Genomic DNA, 17,978 nt, shown 5'->3' with positions numbered 1-17,978 from the left:
TGTTTTTAATTTATTTATCTTGTTATGCTGCACCTCCATTTAAGTTTCATTTTATTTTATTACTTTTCCAAGAAAAGGTGTCACTTCTTTCCTGCCCTTCACCAAATATTTTTGTTGTACTACTGTGTATCCTATCCTTATTCATTAAACAAATTTCTCTCAGTGTACTATAACTGTGTTCTTTTTCTATGTTTTGCAACCATTTTCAGCATGTATGTTTTTCTACAAATATGCCATTCTTTCTCCCACTCCAAATAAATTGTTGTGTATTTCTTTTTTATAATTAGCCCACAAGTCCTTACAGTTTTTATGAAATACTCTAATTCCTTGCATTCTTCAAATAGCAATTTACTTTCTTTCTGAGAAACCTTCAAAGATGTACACAGACTCCATTAACCATTTAGTTTCATTGCCTTCTCTTACTATCATTGTTTCTTCCCCAAATTATGTCCACATTGCCTTATGGTCAGAAAATCCTATTATCATACCCTCCACTTCCTTTAAGACTTTATTAGATACAAACAAATCTATCTTGAATTATCTTCCATTGTAAGTAAACTTTTCTCTCCTTACCCATTTTCCTTTGAAAATTCTGTATTTAATTCCTACATATTTTTATCTCCCACTTAACTTTCTTTTCCCTCTTAATTCACAATTAAAATATCTCACTAGAATAATAGCCACATTTACCCTACATGCTCTTCCAGTTCTCTAAACATCTCCTGTGTCTCTCTTAAAGCTTTACCAGTGTACACTGCTGTGATTCTCATCATGTCATGTTTACGAAAGCAGTCTTACTGTCATTTTCCCTAATATTATATTGCACACTATAATACCAGAAACTGACTTCACACTTGCAATTCTTGTACACGTATCATCACCCATCTTTCATATAATTTCCCTTCCCCTTTGCTGATTAAGCAAATCCCGTTTCTGCTTTGTCAAAAATCTTACATCTATTAAACATATTACACCTTTCCAGATATTTTTATAGCAGTCTAGGTCATGCTGTCTTTTAACACAATTCTTAACGCTCTTCACATTAAAAGAAAGCACTGAAAGGTTACACCTTTCCCTTTTTGTAGCTTTTTTTAATACCCTTTTCTCTTTCTCTCTCTCTCTTTTTTACCCTGCTACCTATTGATGCAGCCTCTTCTTCATTATCCTGCCCTTCAATCGTATTGCATCATGCATTCTGAATTCTGTTTTTTCATTTGTTTGTAATGTTTCCTCAGCTTTCTTTACTTCTAAAAAGTTCTTTCCCCTCCCCTTCCTTGGGGTGTTCTTCAGCTAACACTGCTTGTTCCTCACTTTCTAGTATTTCTCTGCTTTGCTGTGAAGTCAGTTTTATATCACCGTCTTCCTTATTTTTTCATATTTCTCAAGGCCCAACCATAGATGCCCTCTTGTTGGGCATTACATTTCAAAGTTTTTTATTTAGTGTCTAACTTCTTCAGAGTGATTGCATCTCCTTTATTAGAATTATTAACTAAGTGGTCATCGGCCCTTCAAAAACAACAAATTTATGCTACCCTACGTATTTCACAGTCCTTCTTATACCTTCTACATTTATATCACAGGGCAAATGTTTGACATTGCTATTTACTTTCATTAAAGTGATTCAAACTTCCCACACACCATTCCATACCCTTCTAGTGTCTTAAACTTTTGTAATAGAATGAGCATTTTTATACCATATCAGCAAAGTACATTCTCAGATAATGTTCAGCATTTACATCTGTTTTGAAGTGTATATGCAGTTCTTCTTTGTGATATTCAGTGCCCCCCAGAAAAATCCTTCCACAGGAAGTCTTTTTTTATATAACTTAAATAAAACAAATTGCACTAAAGAAGACACATATGTGTATATGTATTATTGGTTTTAATTTAGAAGCCAAAAAAAGAAAAAAATAAATTTGTTCAAAATAGTATATCTATCAATATCATTATCTTGTTTTATAGAAATTGTCATCACTGGACATTTTCTCTCAGCTATACTTTTCTCCAGTTTGCATTGGTCACTGCTGCTGCTGCCAGTGATGCATATGTTATTTCCTAAATTTGATGTTTTCCTTCCTGAATTTTAGTTATATGCTGAGACATCACAGGTCCTTCTGTATTAGGGCCTGACCAGCTCCCTGCATCCAAATTTACTGGTTCCATCCAAAGTCAGTATTTCCATCACCAACATTCTCTTCTGTTATCTCTGACCAAGAAATGATGATCACATCAGTTGAGGCTTCCCCAGAAATTAGTTGTTACAAGACTGAAGCTTCTATTCTGCTTTGAGTCAGCACAGTCACATCAGTTTGCATATTATCATCCATCTCCTTTACAAAATTTGATATCTCTTTATTCTCAACCTACCGTCTGGCTCAGACACACCTCCAATCTTTACTCTCCTGCTGGAAAGCTCTACAGTCTTGTCTAGTGGTCCAAAAGAGTAGGGGAGCTTTATTTATATCACATTCTGGTTTAAGCACTTGGGCTTCAGGCCAGTTATTTTACATTAAGAAGGTTCGTGGTCTGCACTCTTGTGGGAGGAGAGGCTGGACTCTGCCCTTCTGAACTGGGAATTTCTGGTTAAAGGCTTATAGTGCCTGCATATTTGAACTGTTTCTTACTGAAATTGGTACACCTTGTTTGCTGTAGCATAGACTAGATCCAGGCCTGCTGAATCTAGCTTTGTTTGTATGCTTGTTTGCTTGTTATTTCGCTGAAACGCTAATTCCACCTAAATCACGGCTTTTCAGCTTCTGTGGATCCCTAGTGATATCTGCATTGCTTACTGTACTTATTTCCTTGTTTCACTTGAAAGAAAGTTACTGTTTGTCGTTTTTGCATTTAAGTTACCTGGCACTTGCTCACTAAAGCAATTATATAAGTCAGCACTAAAAAATTAAAAGCACTACACCCTCACAAACTCCTTGAGTACCTTGTTCCCCATTGGCCCTTTTTTTCAATTATAAAGGAATTCCCAATACTATTCTAGCATGTCCAAAGGTCAGTTGTCAATCTCCTCTCTGGTCCAGCTGGTGAATCTGGGAATCTTGAGGAAATGTTACAACTGCCTCATGTACACAGACAACCCTCTCCTCCTCCCAGCAAATTCCAACACATGTAAGAGATGCAACCATATAGCCAAACTGGAGGCTAAGCTCTCTCAACTCAGTACTGGCGTAACCAGTCAGGAGGAGAAGGAAACCACACTCACTACAATTCCAGTCTCACATAGTCCTACCACGACAGCAAACCAAACACATAAACACACAAAAACATACTCGGAGGCTCTAAATAAAAATCTGCCTAAGCAGCAGAGACCTCTAAAGCAGACACCCAAGCAACCGCTACCCCAAAACAAAACACGTGCAACACATAGCTCACAAAGCCAGTGTGCCAAACTGTCACAGCCCTTAAGGCTAAACAACACACCTGATACACTTGTAATAGGTGACTATCGTCAGGCACACTGACGTCCCGCTCACCAGGCTGAACAAGGAGAAGGTCACGGTGAGCTGCCTGTCGGGCGCTAGGATCCGCCACATAACACAAGCACTCAGGTCACTCCAAGGCAAGTACAAATATGACTCGGTCATTGTCCATGCTGGTGTGAATGACCTGAGACGTACTTCCCTGGACTACATGAAAAGGGACATAGAGGAGCTCTCTGAGCATGTAGCTCAGGCCGGTATGACCCTGACCTTGAGTAGCATCTTACCCTCACCAAGAATGATGCCACAATATGAAGACAAGATGATCAATTTCAACAATTGGCTTAAGTATTGGTGTCATTCAAAGGGGATCCAATGCCTGTCAGCCTGGGATGACATGCTCGACAAGCCACGATGCTTCGCTAGGGACGGCTTGCACCTGTCACCCCTGGGCTTTCGGATATTGACAAAGGCTCTTGCTTCCCCCATAGTGCCTTTTTTAGGCAAGGCTCAAAAGACAAACACACCTCCATAGGTATCACAAGGGATAAGAAACTAAGAGTTATGCTACTCAACGCCAGAAGTCTAAACCTCAAGATGCACGCACTCAAAACTCTCCTTAGCATGGAGAACATCGATATCTGTGCAGTAACAGAAACCTGGTTCAAGGCTCCCGAGAGCACCCCAGCACTACCCGGTTATACCTCATACCATGCTTTTCGGCCCCAAAACTTGGACTGAACCACAAAAGGAGGGAAAGTATCAATATTCATCAAAGATACCCACACCTCCAGGTTGATGGCACAGCACGAAGCATCAGAGACTATCCATGTGCAACTAACAGTGGGTAAAACTGCCTTCCAGTTTATAGCCTGCTACAGACCACCATCCCAAACCCAGGAACTCCACTCGGCCTTCCTGAAAACACTGGAAAATATTAAGATCTCTCCAAACACCATTATATTGGGCGACTTCAACTACCCAAACATAGACTGGGAGCATTACTCTAGCTCCAACACCCTAGCCCAAAGGTTCCTAGAATTGATAAACTCAAATGCTATGGAACAACTTGTTACCACTCCCACAAGAGGGGAAAACATACTGGACCTGATCATCACCAACATGGGGACTCTATGCTCCAGACCAGAAGTGTATCCCTCACTGGTAAGATCAGACCATAAACTAATCTCACTGGACATTCACATCCCGACCCCACCCCCTGCCCAGAAAACCACAGTGAAAAACTTCTCTAAAGCAAATTTCACACTCCTCATAACCAAGGTGGAATCCTTCAAAGCCCCGAGCCTGTGGAAAATACAGCCCAGACCACAGAATCCTTTATAAACACATTCTATGAACACCTTCAGGAATGCATGGATCATGCAATCCCAAATAAAACCAAGACCCAATCCTCCAAAGGCAGACGTCCTGTCTGGTGGACCCCAGCCATAAACAAACTATACAATAGAAGGAGGAAGCTACTACATGATAGAGCAAAATCCCAAAAAGGGAAGGCATCTCTGATCAGTATTAGCAAAAAACTATGGGCACTCATAAAATCGTCTAAGGCCAGCTTCGAGAGAAAAATTGCACAGGACACTAAGGATAATCACAAGGCTTTCTTTAGTTATGTTAGGAACCTGTGTGGGAATTCCCAGATATGCTCAGAATTAGTCCAAAATGACAAAAAATACATCGAACTCAAAGACATTGCCAACATCCTAGCTGACAGGTTCAGCGCAAACCCCCCCCCCCCCCACCAAAAGCGCAAATATCTATCCCAGCAGAGTGCTACCCCTGACATCTCAGATGCTCAGGTAAGAGCCGCCCTCTCCAAAGCAAAAAACACAGCATCAATGGGACCAGACAGTGTCCCGGGCTGTGACCTACATGAACTCCAAGAAGAGCTAAACCCAAACATAAAACTACTGTTCAATCTCAGCCTTACTACAGGATATGTACCCAAAGAGTGGCGTACAGCAACAGTGGTCCCTCTCCACAAAGGTGGTGCCTCAACGGATCCTGGAAACTATCGCCCCATAAGCCTGACTAGCTTGGTCTGCAAAGCTATGGAAAGGATCATCATGAACCTCATAAATAAAGATATTGGGGACCTACAGACACTGGATCCTACCCAGTTTGGCTTTGTTAAGGGCAGATCCTGCCTCTTAAACCTGGTCAATTTCTTTGAAACAGTCACCAAGGCCATTAACGAGGGGAAGGTGGTCCACACAGCCTACCTGGACCTCGTAAAAGCCTTCAATACAATACCCCACTCGGGCATTATGGATAAGCTCACCAGCTTAAATATAAACCCCTGTGTCACTAGATAGGTTGCAAACTGGCTCAAGGACAGAACCCACATGGTTAGAATTGCTGGAGCCATGTCAGACTCCAAACCAGTTACAAGTGGCATCCCACAAGGCTCAGTCCTGGGACCTCTCTTGTTCGGTATATATTTCTCTGAGGTACAGGCCAACATGGAAGGACTGTGGCTGACCAAGTTCGCAGATGACTGCAAACTGGGCACCATAATCGACTCTCCAGCCGACACAAGCATCCTCCAAAAGGGCCTCATAGAAACAGACAACTGGTGCCAGAGCCATGGCCTCAAGCTAAATCCCAAAAAGTGTATAGTCATCCCCTTTGGCAAAAACAAAGTGCCCACAAATTACCACATAGGTGGTAATCCATTAAGTACAGAAGAAGTAATTAGGGACCTGGGGACCCAAGTTGATAGCAATCTCTCATTTGAAAACCATGTGGCCAAAGTGGTTAGAAAAACATTTTATATAGTAAAAACCACAGCAACAGCAATCCAGCAAAGGTGGAAAGTTAGTTATGAAGATCAATTTATTAGTCAAATTAATGCTAATAATGTAGGAATAAGATTTGATGGATAAACATTTTATATAGCCCACCTAATCATGAAGGGATTCACATCTAGATAAGTGGAGGTCATCATGCCTCTTTACTCATCCCTCATCAGGCCCATAATTGAGTACAATGCCCCTTTTGGGATTTACCTTACCAGACACCTGCAGCAACTGGAAAGACCCCAAAAGTACTTCACCAAGAGGATCAAAGGGCTCAAACAGATGCCATATGCTGCCCGGTTAAAGAAACTCCAGCTCTTCTCAGTGGCATACCGCCTGCTCAGAGGCGATCTGTGCCTGACGTATAAAGCCATGTCCAACCCGGAATTAATGGACATGCTGCACCTCAGAAAATCCAAATCCCATCGAGCTACGCGCTCGAGAGACTTGAACCTCAGCACTGAAATAAATAGGACATGCTGGAGGGACAGATTCATAACCCAGAAGCTTCCTTCACTCTGGAATAAAATCCCAGTCCAGGTTAGGCAGAGTCCCTCATTGACTCTCTTCATGAGGAATCTTGATGAGTGGATGGGAGATTGTAGGTTTACCCCGGGTATCATTTCTGTGTCACTGTTAGACAGAGGCACAGTATACTAACCTCGAAAAAGGGCATAGCAAAATTAATTTAAAATGGGTGGCGAAAGCCAAACACACTCTGGCTAGGCTTATAAATGCCCTAGGGCAGATAGCCTAGCATGAACCTATGAACATCATATATTACACATCATTCGCATTTTTTCAACATAATAACGTATTTTTCATATATTTTAACTTCAAACACAATAAGCAAACAAACCTCTGTCTCCCTCTCTCTTTTTGTTTACAATTCTCCCTTCCCACCCATATCTCCACAACCATAACCTTATTCTCCTTTACACTACCACACAGTCTCATCATTTATTATACAATAATTCTTCATACCTACATTGCCATATTGCCTCGTCAAAATTCAAACCACTTTTTTTATTTTGCATCTTGGTAATATTCTTATTTTCCCAATACAACATTTCTGTGTTTATTTCCTGAAAACAGTAATGTGTATACTCTACTCAGAAATTTTCCCCAAACACCTTTATCCTCCTACACTGTATTAGAGGGGTCTGTGTTCAGTCATCGAATGAGAAATCCATCGAACCTCTCTTCATTGAACTTAAAACATCAAACGTTAACTTCAGTGAACATTCAGTCATGGAGTAATTTACCCAGGGAATGGGTTTGGTTGGCCAGAATTAGGAAATTTGCCCTTTTTCCACTGTAGTGTAATCTCGGAGTTGGTTACATAACTGGGGTATGTGGGGGTCGTGGGGGACATAACCCTCCACCTGGGTGGATTTGATATACTGCAGTGTGTGTTTCAGAAGGAATATTGGTCCACTGTCTCTTTTCCCTGGGTAAAATATTTGACTGAATGTTCGCTTGAAGTCAACATTCCATGTTTTAAGTTCAATGAAAAAAGGTTTGATGGATTTCTCATTCGATGACTGAACATAGACCTACCTGTATTAAAACATGCACCATTATTTCCTTTGCATCACAAATTTTACATCGTCTTTCACGTTGCTGCTTATATCTCATTTGTCTATTCACAGGCAATTTGCCCAAATTAATTCTCACAGAAAATCAACTACAGCTTCCACTTCTTTGAGCCTTTCCACTCCCTCTTTTATATACATCTTTTTTCTCTCTACTGAATTTTCTGAGCTTCATACCAGTTCTTTTTTTTTCATCTCTTGAACCACTGTTTTCAATTTCCATAACATGTATTTCTTTATTCTGAATACCTAGTTTCCTTTTCCTGTCTAAAAGCTTTACCACTGTGTCTTATAATTGTTCCATAAACTTTTTCATAATATAGCTCATTTCTCTTGTTCCATCTTCAGCATCCAGTACAAATTTAAAGATACCCAGAAAAAAAACTAATTGTTTAACCCCCAACCTGCCCTCCTTTCTCTTGCAATATAACACCTCTCACTTAATTGAGTTCAGCTTTATACTCCATATAATCCAAATATTATTTTCAATAACTTTCTCTTTATCTGCCTAAAGGCACATATCCCCCACATATCACCTTCTTCAACATGTACATATAAATCATGTATACAATTTTTTAAATACACGTTAAATGCTTTCCATGTCACAGAACTTTTAACTTCCTCTAAAATCTATTCCCACTTCTTTCTGACTCCTTGCTGCCCACAACTCATATATAACACACTCCTCTCCTGATTAGTGAAATATATACCCCCATATTTTGTCACATCCCCAAAGCCCTTGCCTTTCTCTTTAACTGTAATTAGCTTTAATCCAAACTCTCTTAACATATCTTCCAGTACCCAAATGCTTTCCATCATCCATCCAATATTCTTCATGATAAGCACCACTTCACTTACTTTAAAACTGCTCTCAATTACCATAGCATTCATTTCTGAAGAAAGTGATATCTCACTTATAAGGACAATGTTGCTCACCCTTTTCTTTGCCTTCATTTTCCCCCCTTTATAATAATTTTCCTCTTCCCCAGTTATGGGCCATACCACTATATGATAAAAAAGCCCATTTCCCATTTTCATTCTTGCACCTTCTATACCCTTTCTGAAAAAAATACATAATCAGTTTTTGTTCTGATAATTCCCTTCTATAAGTAAACTGCCTTTCTTTGCTTAACCTTAACTTCCCCAGTCTGCTCCAATCTACATACTCCTATACCTCACATTATATTCCATACTTTTTCCTTTATGTTAGAGCTAAAAATCTTCTACTATTAATTTATCCATATACACTTTCACATTTTTTAAAATTCTTCTAAAATTTATATAATTTTTTCCAGTCATTACATATGCATATATAATAATAAGCCTACATACGCTATTCTACCTATCCCATCTGTAACATTAGTACCTTACCTGGAATAATTAATGTCATATCTAGCAGGTTAAAACTCCCTTCTTTCAATAACACTACAATTTCTGAGCAGGTGGCAGTATCTAGACTCCACAATACTTCTACAAGGTGTTGATTTGATCTTTTTGTGTTTGTGTTAAGAATCTCACATCCTGCAACCATACAATATCTGTATTTACTTCTTTATATAATTTACGCACTAATTTTCTCCTGACTTCAGTACTTAGACTGTTAACATTCACTGTCATAAAAGATCTTTTACTTTTTTCCTAATTTATGTGCCTGAGAGAATTCCCCTTCTCTAGAACAGGCTTCCCATCTATGTTATGCCGAGCTCTTTGATAACCATATTTAAGAGAAACCTGGACCATTGGATGGAAAAATCAGAAATATATCCCGAGAGTGCCTGATAGATGAGGCACAGATCATCTCTGAGCAATCTGTACAATACCAAGTAGAGTGATAGTGATTTGAGCCTGTCCACATAGGACAGGTGTTGGAGGCCATGGATTCTCTTTGTAAAGTATTTCTGTGGCTTTTCCAGCTAGTGCAGGTATTTGGAGAGGTGCATACCAAATGGGATGTTGCACTCAATTATTGGCCTAATGAGGGAGGAATACAGAGAGGTAATAATCTCCTTTTTTTTGGATGCAATCCTTTGACTTATGAGATGAACCAAGTAAAAGGCTTTTCTGACCACTGCTGCTACATGATGGTCAAATGTGAGATTGTTGTCAACCTATGTACCCAGGTCTCTCACCACAGGCTGTGTGTTTAGGGGGTTGCCATTGATGTGGTAATTAGTAGGGGCTATGCTTTTGCTAAATGGTATGATAATACATTTTTTGCATTTAACTTAAGGCCATGACTTTGGCACCAATCATTTGCTGCTGTGAGACCCTCTTGCAGTATGTTAACATCATTTGGGGAGTCAGTAACAGCACCCAACTTATAGTCATCCGCAAACTTGGTCAGCTACAGGCCTTTTGTCTTTGCCTGGACCTCTGAGAAGTAGATGCCAAACAATAGGGGTCCCAGGACAGATCTCTGGGGAACACCACTAGTGACAGGTCTGCTGTTGGAGGTGGAGGCACCTATTTTGATCTTGTGGGTCCTATTGGTGAGCCAGTTGGCCACCCACTTGATGAGACAGGGATTTATGCCAAGTTGTGTTAGTTTTTCGATGATACCAGAGTGTGGGATTGTGTCAAAATAAGTTGTATGTACTGACTTTCCATCATCCATAAACTTGTGAGATACAATTGGGATGCTTGGCTAGGCTTATAAAGGTCCCAGTGGTTGTTAGCCTAGTATACCCTTGTGAGCCTAATTTCAACCTTGTTAATCTAAATCAAATCCCTATCAAATTCAGCCTTTCTTGCTCCATACTTTACCCTCCTTTCTCTACACCCTTTTGTAGGAATGTCATGCACGTGTTTCCTTTCCTGCTCCCCCACTTCACTTTCTGTACCCACTTCTTCACACAAGTTTTAAGTGAATGCCCTCTTTCTGCATATTGTGTTCTTTTCTTTGTACCTTCTTGAACTAAATGATTGTCTTTCCCATAAGAAATGTTTTTGGCTGTCCCCACTACTTTACATTGCCCCTTTGTACATCAACATTAAGTATGCTTGTTTATGAACAATATTCCCTTCTTTCAAAGTTAATTACATCCAACCCTCCTATGCCCACATTCCAAACATTTATGTCATAGTATTTTTTTTTATTTCATATAGAGTATGACAACATTGCTCAAATTACATTCTTAAGTCCATTTCTTCAGTATTAGATGTTTGAAAATTAAGTCAATTTCTTTTTAGCATTACAGTTATTGCATGAAAAACACAGTTTCTCCAGTCAGATCACACAGTCTCACATGTGTTATTGCTAATGCTTAGCTCTTAGATGTTTTTTTACAAAATGCTTCACTTCCTAAATACGTTATAGCCCTAATCTCTCTAACAATGAAGACTAAAGGATAGCAGCACTGTCCCAACAACACACCTGTATGTAGTATTTCTGTTTCTGTGTAATATTCTCACAACTGTTCTCCTCCTTTCTCTGGCAGTTTGTATTGTTGGTAAGTGATTAAATTGCTTCCCAGAGCCCACAGCCTGAGCACATGAACACCTCTGCTCAGCAGCCCTCATTTGCTGCTTCTCTTCTGGCCCCTAAAACAACTGAATCAATCACTTCAGCCATTTCTTCATTACTGTGATTGCCTGCTGTACTTTCTGGATTGCCACCAGAGGCAAACTCAGTTTTAGCATTAACAAATACTTGCATGCAATACTTCCAAAAACTATTTTACTGATTGTTCTTTTTCATTGAGAAAAATATTTGTGGTCGTCTGAAGTACTCCTTTTTATTAATCAATATCCCCTTTGTTACTAGAGTAGATCAGATTCCTAGGCTGTCAAGGACTACTGTATTAAATTCTTCTTACATACATATGCTACTATGACTTATGACCTACATCAAATGTTGATTATATGTATGTATGTTAAGATTAAGCTGCACAAACCAGAATTGTAGACAAAGTATAGACTCGTTCCTAGTTCCATCAATGTATGTCCCAGAAATGGCAGTGTCAATGCAAAGTAGTGCATATTCCATTCTAGAAGATGCAGCTCGGACTAGTACAAAATAACTGAAAATCATTAATTTCAATGTTTTTGCCTGTTCAACTACTAAGATTTATCAAAATATACTAGTGGCTTTGGAAACTTGGTTAAAATCACATTTCAGCAGTTCTGAAGTGAATATTACAGATTACAAAATATTTTGACAGCTCAGGACCCATATGGGTTCAGAAGTTATAGCAGTACTGCATAAAGTGCATCTAAACTGCTCTCTTCATTTCAAGCAATGCTCTTACCATGACAGAAAGAAGGAGCCCTTTGGAGAGTCATAAATCATGGTTTACATTCCTGCAAAACATCCCATCAATGTGTTGGTGGGACACTAACTTGGATTGTGGAATGCACCAGATCTGCAATAATTTGTTTAAGGGGCATTGCTTTGGATTGGTCAGCCTAACTAACTGTTCTGCATAGGACTCAGTACACCTCCATGGATTTAATATCCATTTAGTGTCTAGTGTCTCTAACAGCTTGGACAGATAATAAATCTGGCAGGTTAAGTGCTTTATATGGAGTGTTACTGTTTTCTCCCTCTAACACGACCTGATCTGCAATCATCATGCTACCTTTGCTTTTCAAAACCTGAGCAAAATCACACAGCTGTCTTTGGGTGAGAAACATGAAAATTCTGGACAAGGATACTATAAATTAAACATTAACTGGCACTCGGTAAGCCAACTCGCATCATCCTAGGCATATTGCATAGTGTGTCTAAAAACATTCAGTGTAAACAATGACTTCAGCACTATATGTCAGACAAGCCAAAGTAAGTAGCATGGGCAAAGTATCTGTCAAACAAATTTCAGGCATTTTTCTGACAGTGGAAATAATTCAGAAATCCATGCAAAAATATGAACACAGCACCAGAATGATTATTTTGGTAAACAACGGTTTACATTCATATGGTCAAGCGCACAGTGCTCGAACATACATTTAATTGACTTTACTCCACGAATCCTGTAACGCCAAACAGTCGGAATGTTGTAAAAACACTGAATTTGACATTTCCGACCGCTCTACACCCTAAAACGAGTGCAAACATGGGTCAAAATGGGGACGGGATTTTGCAATTTGTAACACTTGCAATCGCATTTTTGTGATGTTGCTGCACTCCTTTCGGCCATACCCGGTCGACCATTCACTGGTCGACCATATGCATGTACACCCAAACACCATAGACCATGGTTTCCCAAATCATTCTGGAGTGGCTTGAGTAAATTATACTTTCTGGTAAGCATTCTACTCCCTTCTCTTTCCCTAAGTACTATTAACAGAAAAAAACAAACGAAAGAAAAAAACAAAAAAAAAACAACAAAAAAAACCAACAAAAAAAACAAACCGGCAACTTCGTAACTCTGCAAGTACACCAATAAGTGCTTCCACTCCGTGTGGATTAAATAAAATCACAGCTGGCAAACGGACTGAAGTAACTGTCTCAAATTTAATAATCAGTGGCTAAAACAACAACGAACAAAGCAAAAAACAGTGCAGACTCAGTTAAGCGCTTTCACCCAGCGTATCCGGGCTTCTTCAGAACTAACAATTTGATACAATAATGGTTACTATAAAACTTTTTTGGCGCCAATTTTGTAACCATATTTAAAGACACAATACATCTAATAATTTAGTTGCTAGGAAATACAAATATAATACAAATGTATTACATGAAACACATATCTCTCATAGGACTCTGAGCATAAATAGACTAATGCATAATAAATGGGTGAAAATTAATATGCTATGTGAAAAATATATATGAATTTTATAACATATAAAATACAATGTATTTATAGAGACAAAAAATATTTAAAACCTTCATAAATGTCAATTAATATAAACACAAAATCGTATAAAAGTCTATGAATTCATCAGTATTTTATATTTAAAAATTTTTAAAAATTGTGTATAACTTACATATCTTAAATAAATTCTTGTATTATGAGTAAATATATATATATTATTATATGTTATATATAAATACAATGTAATTATAAAATTATTAATATTCATAAAAAATGTTTAATATTTATAAAAAATGTTAAATATAATATAAAATTAAATATGATATAAAAATTGAGTGTGATATAGAAATTAATAATGTAATAATAATGGTTTTATGGCTATATTATCATTTAACCCCGGCGATGTGGTGGCGTCTAAATATATTTGCCACCATACCTCTCTATAACTGAGTAAACTTTTAAAATCTCCACCTGTTGGATCAATTTTAATCACTTCCAAAATTATAAATTTAAAATAATGACCATCCCCTTCTCTATCAATATGTCTATAAAAGGCATTAGTAGTATCTTTAGTTCTTATACTATATATGTGGTCATAAATCCTTTTCCTTAAATGTCTTTCGGTTTTACCTATATAAAAACTAGAGCATTTTTGACAAATGCTTAGATAAATGACCATCCTACTGTGACAATTACCTGCCTTTCTTATTACATGACTATTGTGTCCATTAGCTAAATGTATAATATTCTCTTCAGACATAAATTTGCACTGATTACATGTACCACACTTCGGACTTAGACTAGGAATCAAGTTTTTCTTTCCAAAAGTTTTATATTGCACCAGCTGTTTGATATTTGTTCCCATTTTGTATGTATATATCGGTTTGTCTCCCAAAATTTTACATAACTGAACATCTTTAGATATAATGTACCAAAAGTCATATATAATCTTTTTAATGTAGCTGACTGCTATATTAAACTGCATAATAAAAGACCTGTGAAAGAGATTTTGATTATTAACTAACTTAATATTGTCACTATCTCCAGATATACCATTCTGTTGGATAACCCATTTAAATTTACTCCCTAATAATGGTTGATATCTAGTATGCCTTGCTTGTAAAATATATTGTATGGTGTTGTCCATCATAGTCAAGTTATATCCCCTCTGTAAAAATAACTTCTTTATAAAATTTAATTCAGAATTTAACATTTTGTTGTTGTTTTAGCCGCTGATTATTAAATTTGAGACAGTTACTTCAGTCCGTTTGCCAGCTGTGATTTTATTTAATCCACACGGAGTGGAAGCTAAGTACTATTAATATGGACATTGCTTCTACTTCCTCATCTATAGAAGGAAATCCATTGTTCTCTGGGAAAGATCCCTTGCTTCAGAGGTTCACATATTTAATGTTTGAAAATATAGTTTTGAGGAGCGGGCATATTACATGGTGTGCAGTCAGGTTACTTGATTATTTGCTGGGTATATTTATGTTAATGTTCTTCAGCACCATAGGCAAGCTTTTAATGTATGCAACTAATTCCATTGTGTACAAGAACATCATAGCACTATAAGCCATAGACAGGAAGACAGGAATTCTACAGGCCACACTGTGTATTTGGAGTTGTTAATGTGTCACCTGGTTCTAAGAAAGTTTGAACATGGCGTGCAGAGATAATAATAATATAACGTGTCAAATGAAAACCATTATAGGAAATATAACAATGCATTTGAGGCAAAGCATACATGATAACACTATCTTCGTAAAAAAAATGGCAACATGCCATAACGTTTAAAAGTAATGTAAGCCATCACTGGTTGTGATTTCAGCAATTCCAAACATAACATAGAAACAGAAGACTGGTACATTTTTTCACAAATGTTGCACTCACCTGTAACTCGTAGTTCTACAAAAGCAACTCCAGACTGAAGTTTTGATTTTACTTTGCATTGATATTGTCCTTGATCATGTGTGTAAACATTTCTGATAGTCAGGGAGATGTTTCCCTTGGAAAGTTCTTTATAAAATAGTCCAGTACGACCCCAGTAATGAAGATATTGATTTTCATTATTGTCTTCTCCATCTTTGTACAGATGCACTTGTGCATTGGTATCTTCTTGTTTCCATTCTACTTCTAGCTCATCGAGGGATACAGTAGATTGAACCTTGCATTTCAGAATTACATTGTCACCCACCTTTGCTTTTACTGGTAGGAAAGGGCTCAGAACAGAAAGCTTGCCTAAAAAGGAAAAAAAAAAAAAAAATATATATATATATATATTCACTATCAGCCAGCAAACAAGCATACAAATATGGTTTATGTTCAATACATTTACTTCATGATGTGTTAGAATCAAAGGTCTCAGAAAGAAGTACCAGGCAGATGAATGCTTTACTTATTCGGACCTCCACCTCTCACTTAGATATCAGTCAGGGCTAACTAAGGTCCTCCTGCAGTATTTATAAAAAGAAAATCCACATAACTATCCACAAATCATGTCCTTGTGACTTCGAAAATAGTAAAACATTAAAGAAATGTAATGTAGGTTGTGAAGTTCAACATCTTTAACAGTATAAGAGACTGTATTATAAAATGTAGTCCCGGGGATTCTACTTTTGTAACTTGAGTCTAAAAACCTAGCACGTACCTATGAACCAATGAAAAAGAGGAGCACATTATTTTTTCACGATAGAAGGTCTTTATATAGTAGACCCTATATAGTTAGTGGCAGTGAATTGTTGTATATGCTTAGTTTATGTAGTACTAAAGTACTTAATAAAGTTAGTTCTCAGAAACAGGTTGGACTTTGAGGAACATTCTAAAATCAAGGAGCAGCAAGGCTAAATCAGAAGGCCAAAATCATTGTGCCATTCATAAATCATAGTAATTGAGAGGTACAGCTTCATCAGTAACTGTGCCATAGGACAGACAGTTGGTAGTTGAACAATCTGTGCAGGGACATTGTGTGTGTTTGTGTGTGTGTGTGTGGAAAGTCCAATCAGACTCAGTATGAAAGCAGCACATATGCATGAAATCCATCTGAGGTTGGAGTTTAATAAAATCATTTGTAGAAATTGTGAAGCATTTTACCTTTCAGAGTAACAGTTGAAACTTTTATATCAGAAGATCAACTTACCCCCCTAAAAAAATGCACGTAATTACTGATTTCCTTCCCTGCTTGCATCTGCATATAAATTGTACAGAAGTAGTATTGTCACTTTTGGCATTTTTGTGCAATCATAAAATACACCTCAGATCATCAAAAGAAATGTGAACAATACAACAAAGAACAAAATATGCTGCTGTCAAAGGTGTATATAAAACTCAGGCTGTTTCTCCAAAAGAGACTTGTTTGTGTATATGTGTGTGCACTGGCTCTTTGAAATGCCATCCCAGAAGAAATTAGATAGATCAATAATGTGATCAGATTTAAGAAAACACTAAAATCTCATTTGGAAACAGTAAACAAATGCAGCTGCTTAAGTAACATAGGTTAATTAGAAATTCGTATTTTGAAACAAATTACTTATTCAGCACTTGAGACCTTTATCCTCATGACTTTGATTGGTAACTATGAAAGTTTTATCATTTACCAGCTACAAAAGTACACCATCACCCCAACTTATGCTCACAAAACTAACGCTAGTAGTCAATTTTCAATATTCAAAATAACTCCTGTACTTCATATCTTCAGTGTTCACACTCGTCTCTCAATTTGGTTCTATGTTCTCAGATTCCTACCTATTCATATAGCAGAACTGAATAGTTTGACATGGCTGACATTAAACTGTATATTTGTTTGTATCTGTAATTGAATTATATAGACTGTCTATACCCATTTAAGAAATGGTTTAGTCACTGGAGTTTTATAAGATTACTATCCAGCCTTACAGTTTAACTGTATAGTTTGTATAGTTGAACTGTCTTATAGAACAGTTGAATAGTTTGTTTTTTTTTGTATGTATCCTCTAACACCTTAGATAAGAAACTGAATTTTTGTAATATATACATGTACATGGATTTCGATGTTTTCTCATGTATTTTGTTCTATTTATTAAGTATGTGGTAGCCATTTCCTTTAACTCTTCAGTCTTTTATAATTGTCGTATCTGCATATATGGCTTGGGTTGTGGCTGAAAAAGGTCCACAGACCAGTTCACTTACCCAGTTAAGCAAATGAAAATAAAATAAACATTTTCATCACTTCACTGGAAGATGAATTGGTGAAAATTTGAAAGAGACATGAAGAAGGCAAGAAGAAATGAGAAGATCCGCCTATGAGATGGATGGGCTGCATGAGCCAATGTCTGCAACAGTCAGGCATGAAGGTCGAAGAAGGTAGGACAGTGTTAGTGAATTGAAAGAGGTGGCAACAGTTGA

At 37.6% G+C, this 17,978-nt stretch overlaps 1 protein-coding gene across 1 annotated transcript in view; it reads right to left on the bottom strand.

Moving 5' to 3' along the window:
• Window positions 1-17,978, bottom strand: part of LOC122791434 — a 523,655-nt gene that overhangs the window by 411,486 nt on the left and 94,191 nt on the right. The window contains exon 3 of the mRNA XM_044059176.1: window positions 15,489-15,836. Within this exon, the coding sequence (XP_043915111.1) occupies window positions 15,489-15,836 (348 nt within the window). The remainder of the gene's footprint in view (window positions 1-15,488; window positions 15,837-17,978) is intronic.

This window comes from Protopterus annectens, chromosome 17.part0 (genome assembly GCF_019279795.1).
Source record: "Protopterus annectens isolate FY-2018-M chromosome 17.part0, PAN1.0, whole genome shotgun sequence".
NCBI classification, from domain to species: Eukaryota; Metazoa; Chordata; order Ceratodontiformes; family Protopteridae; genus Protopterus; species Protopterus annectens.
This window is presented reverse-complemented; position numbering and strand designations above follow the sequence as displayed.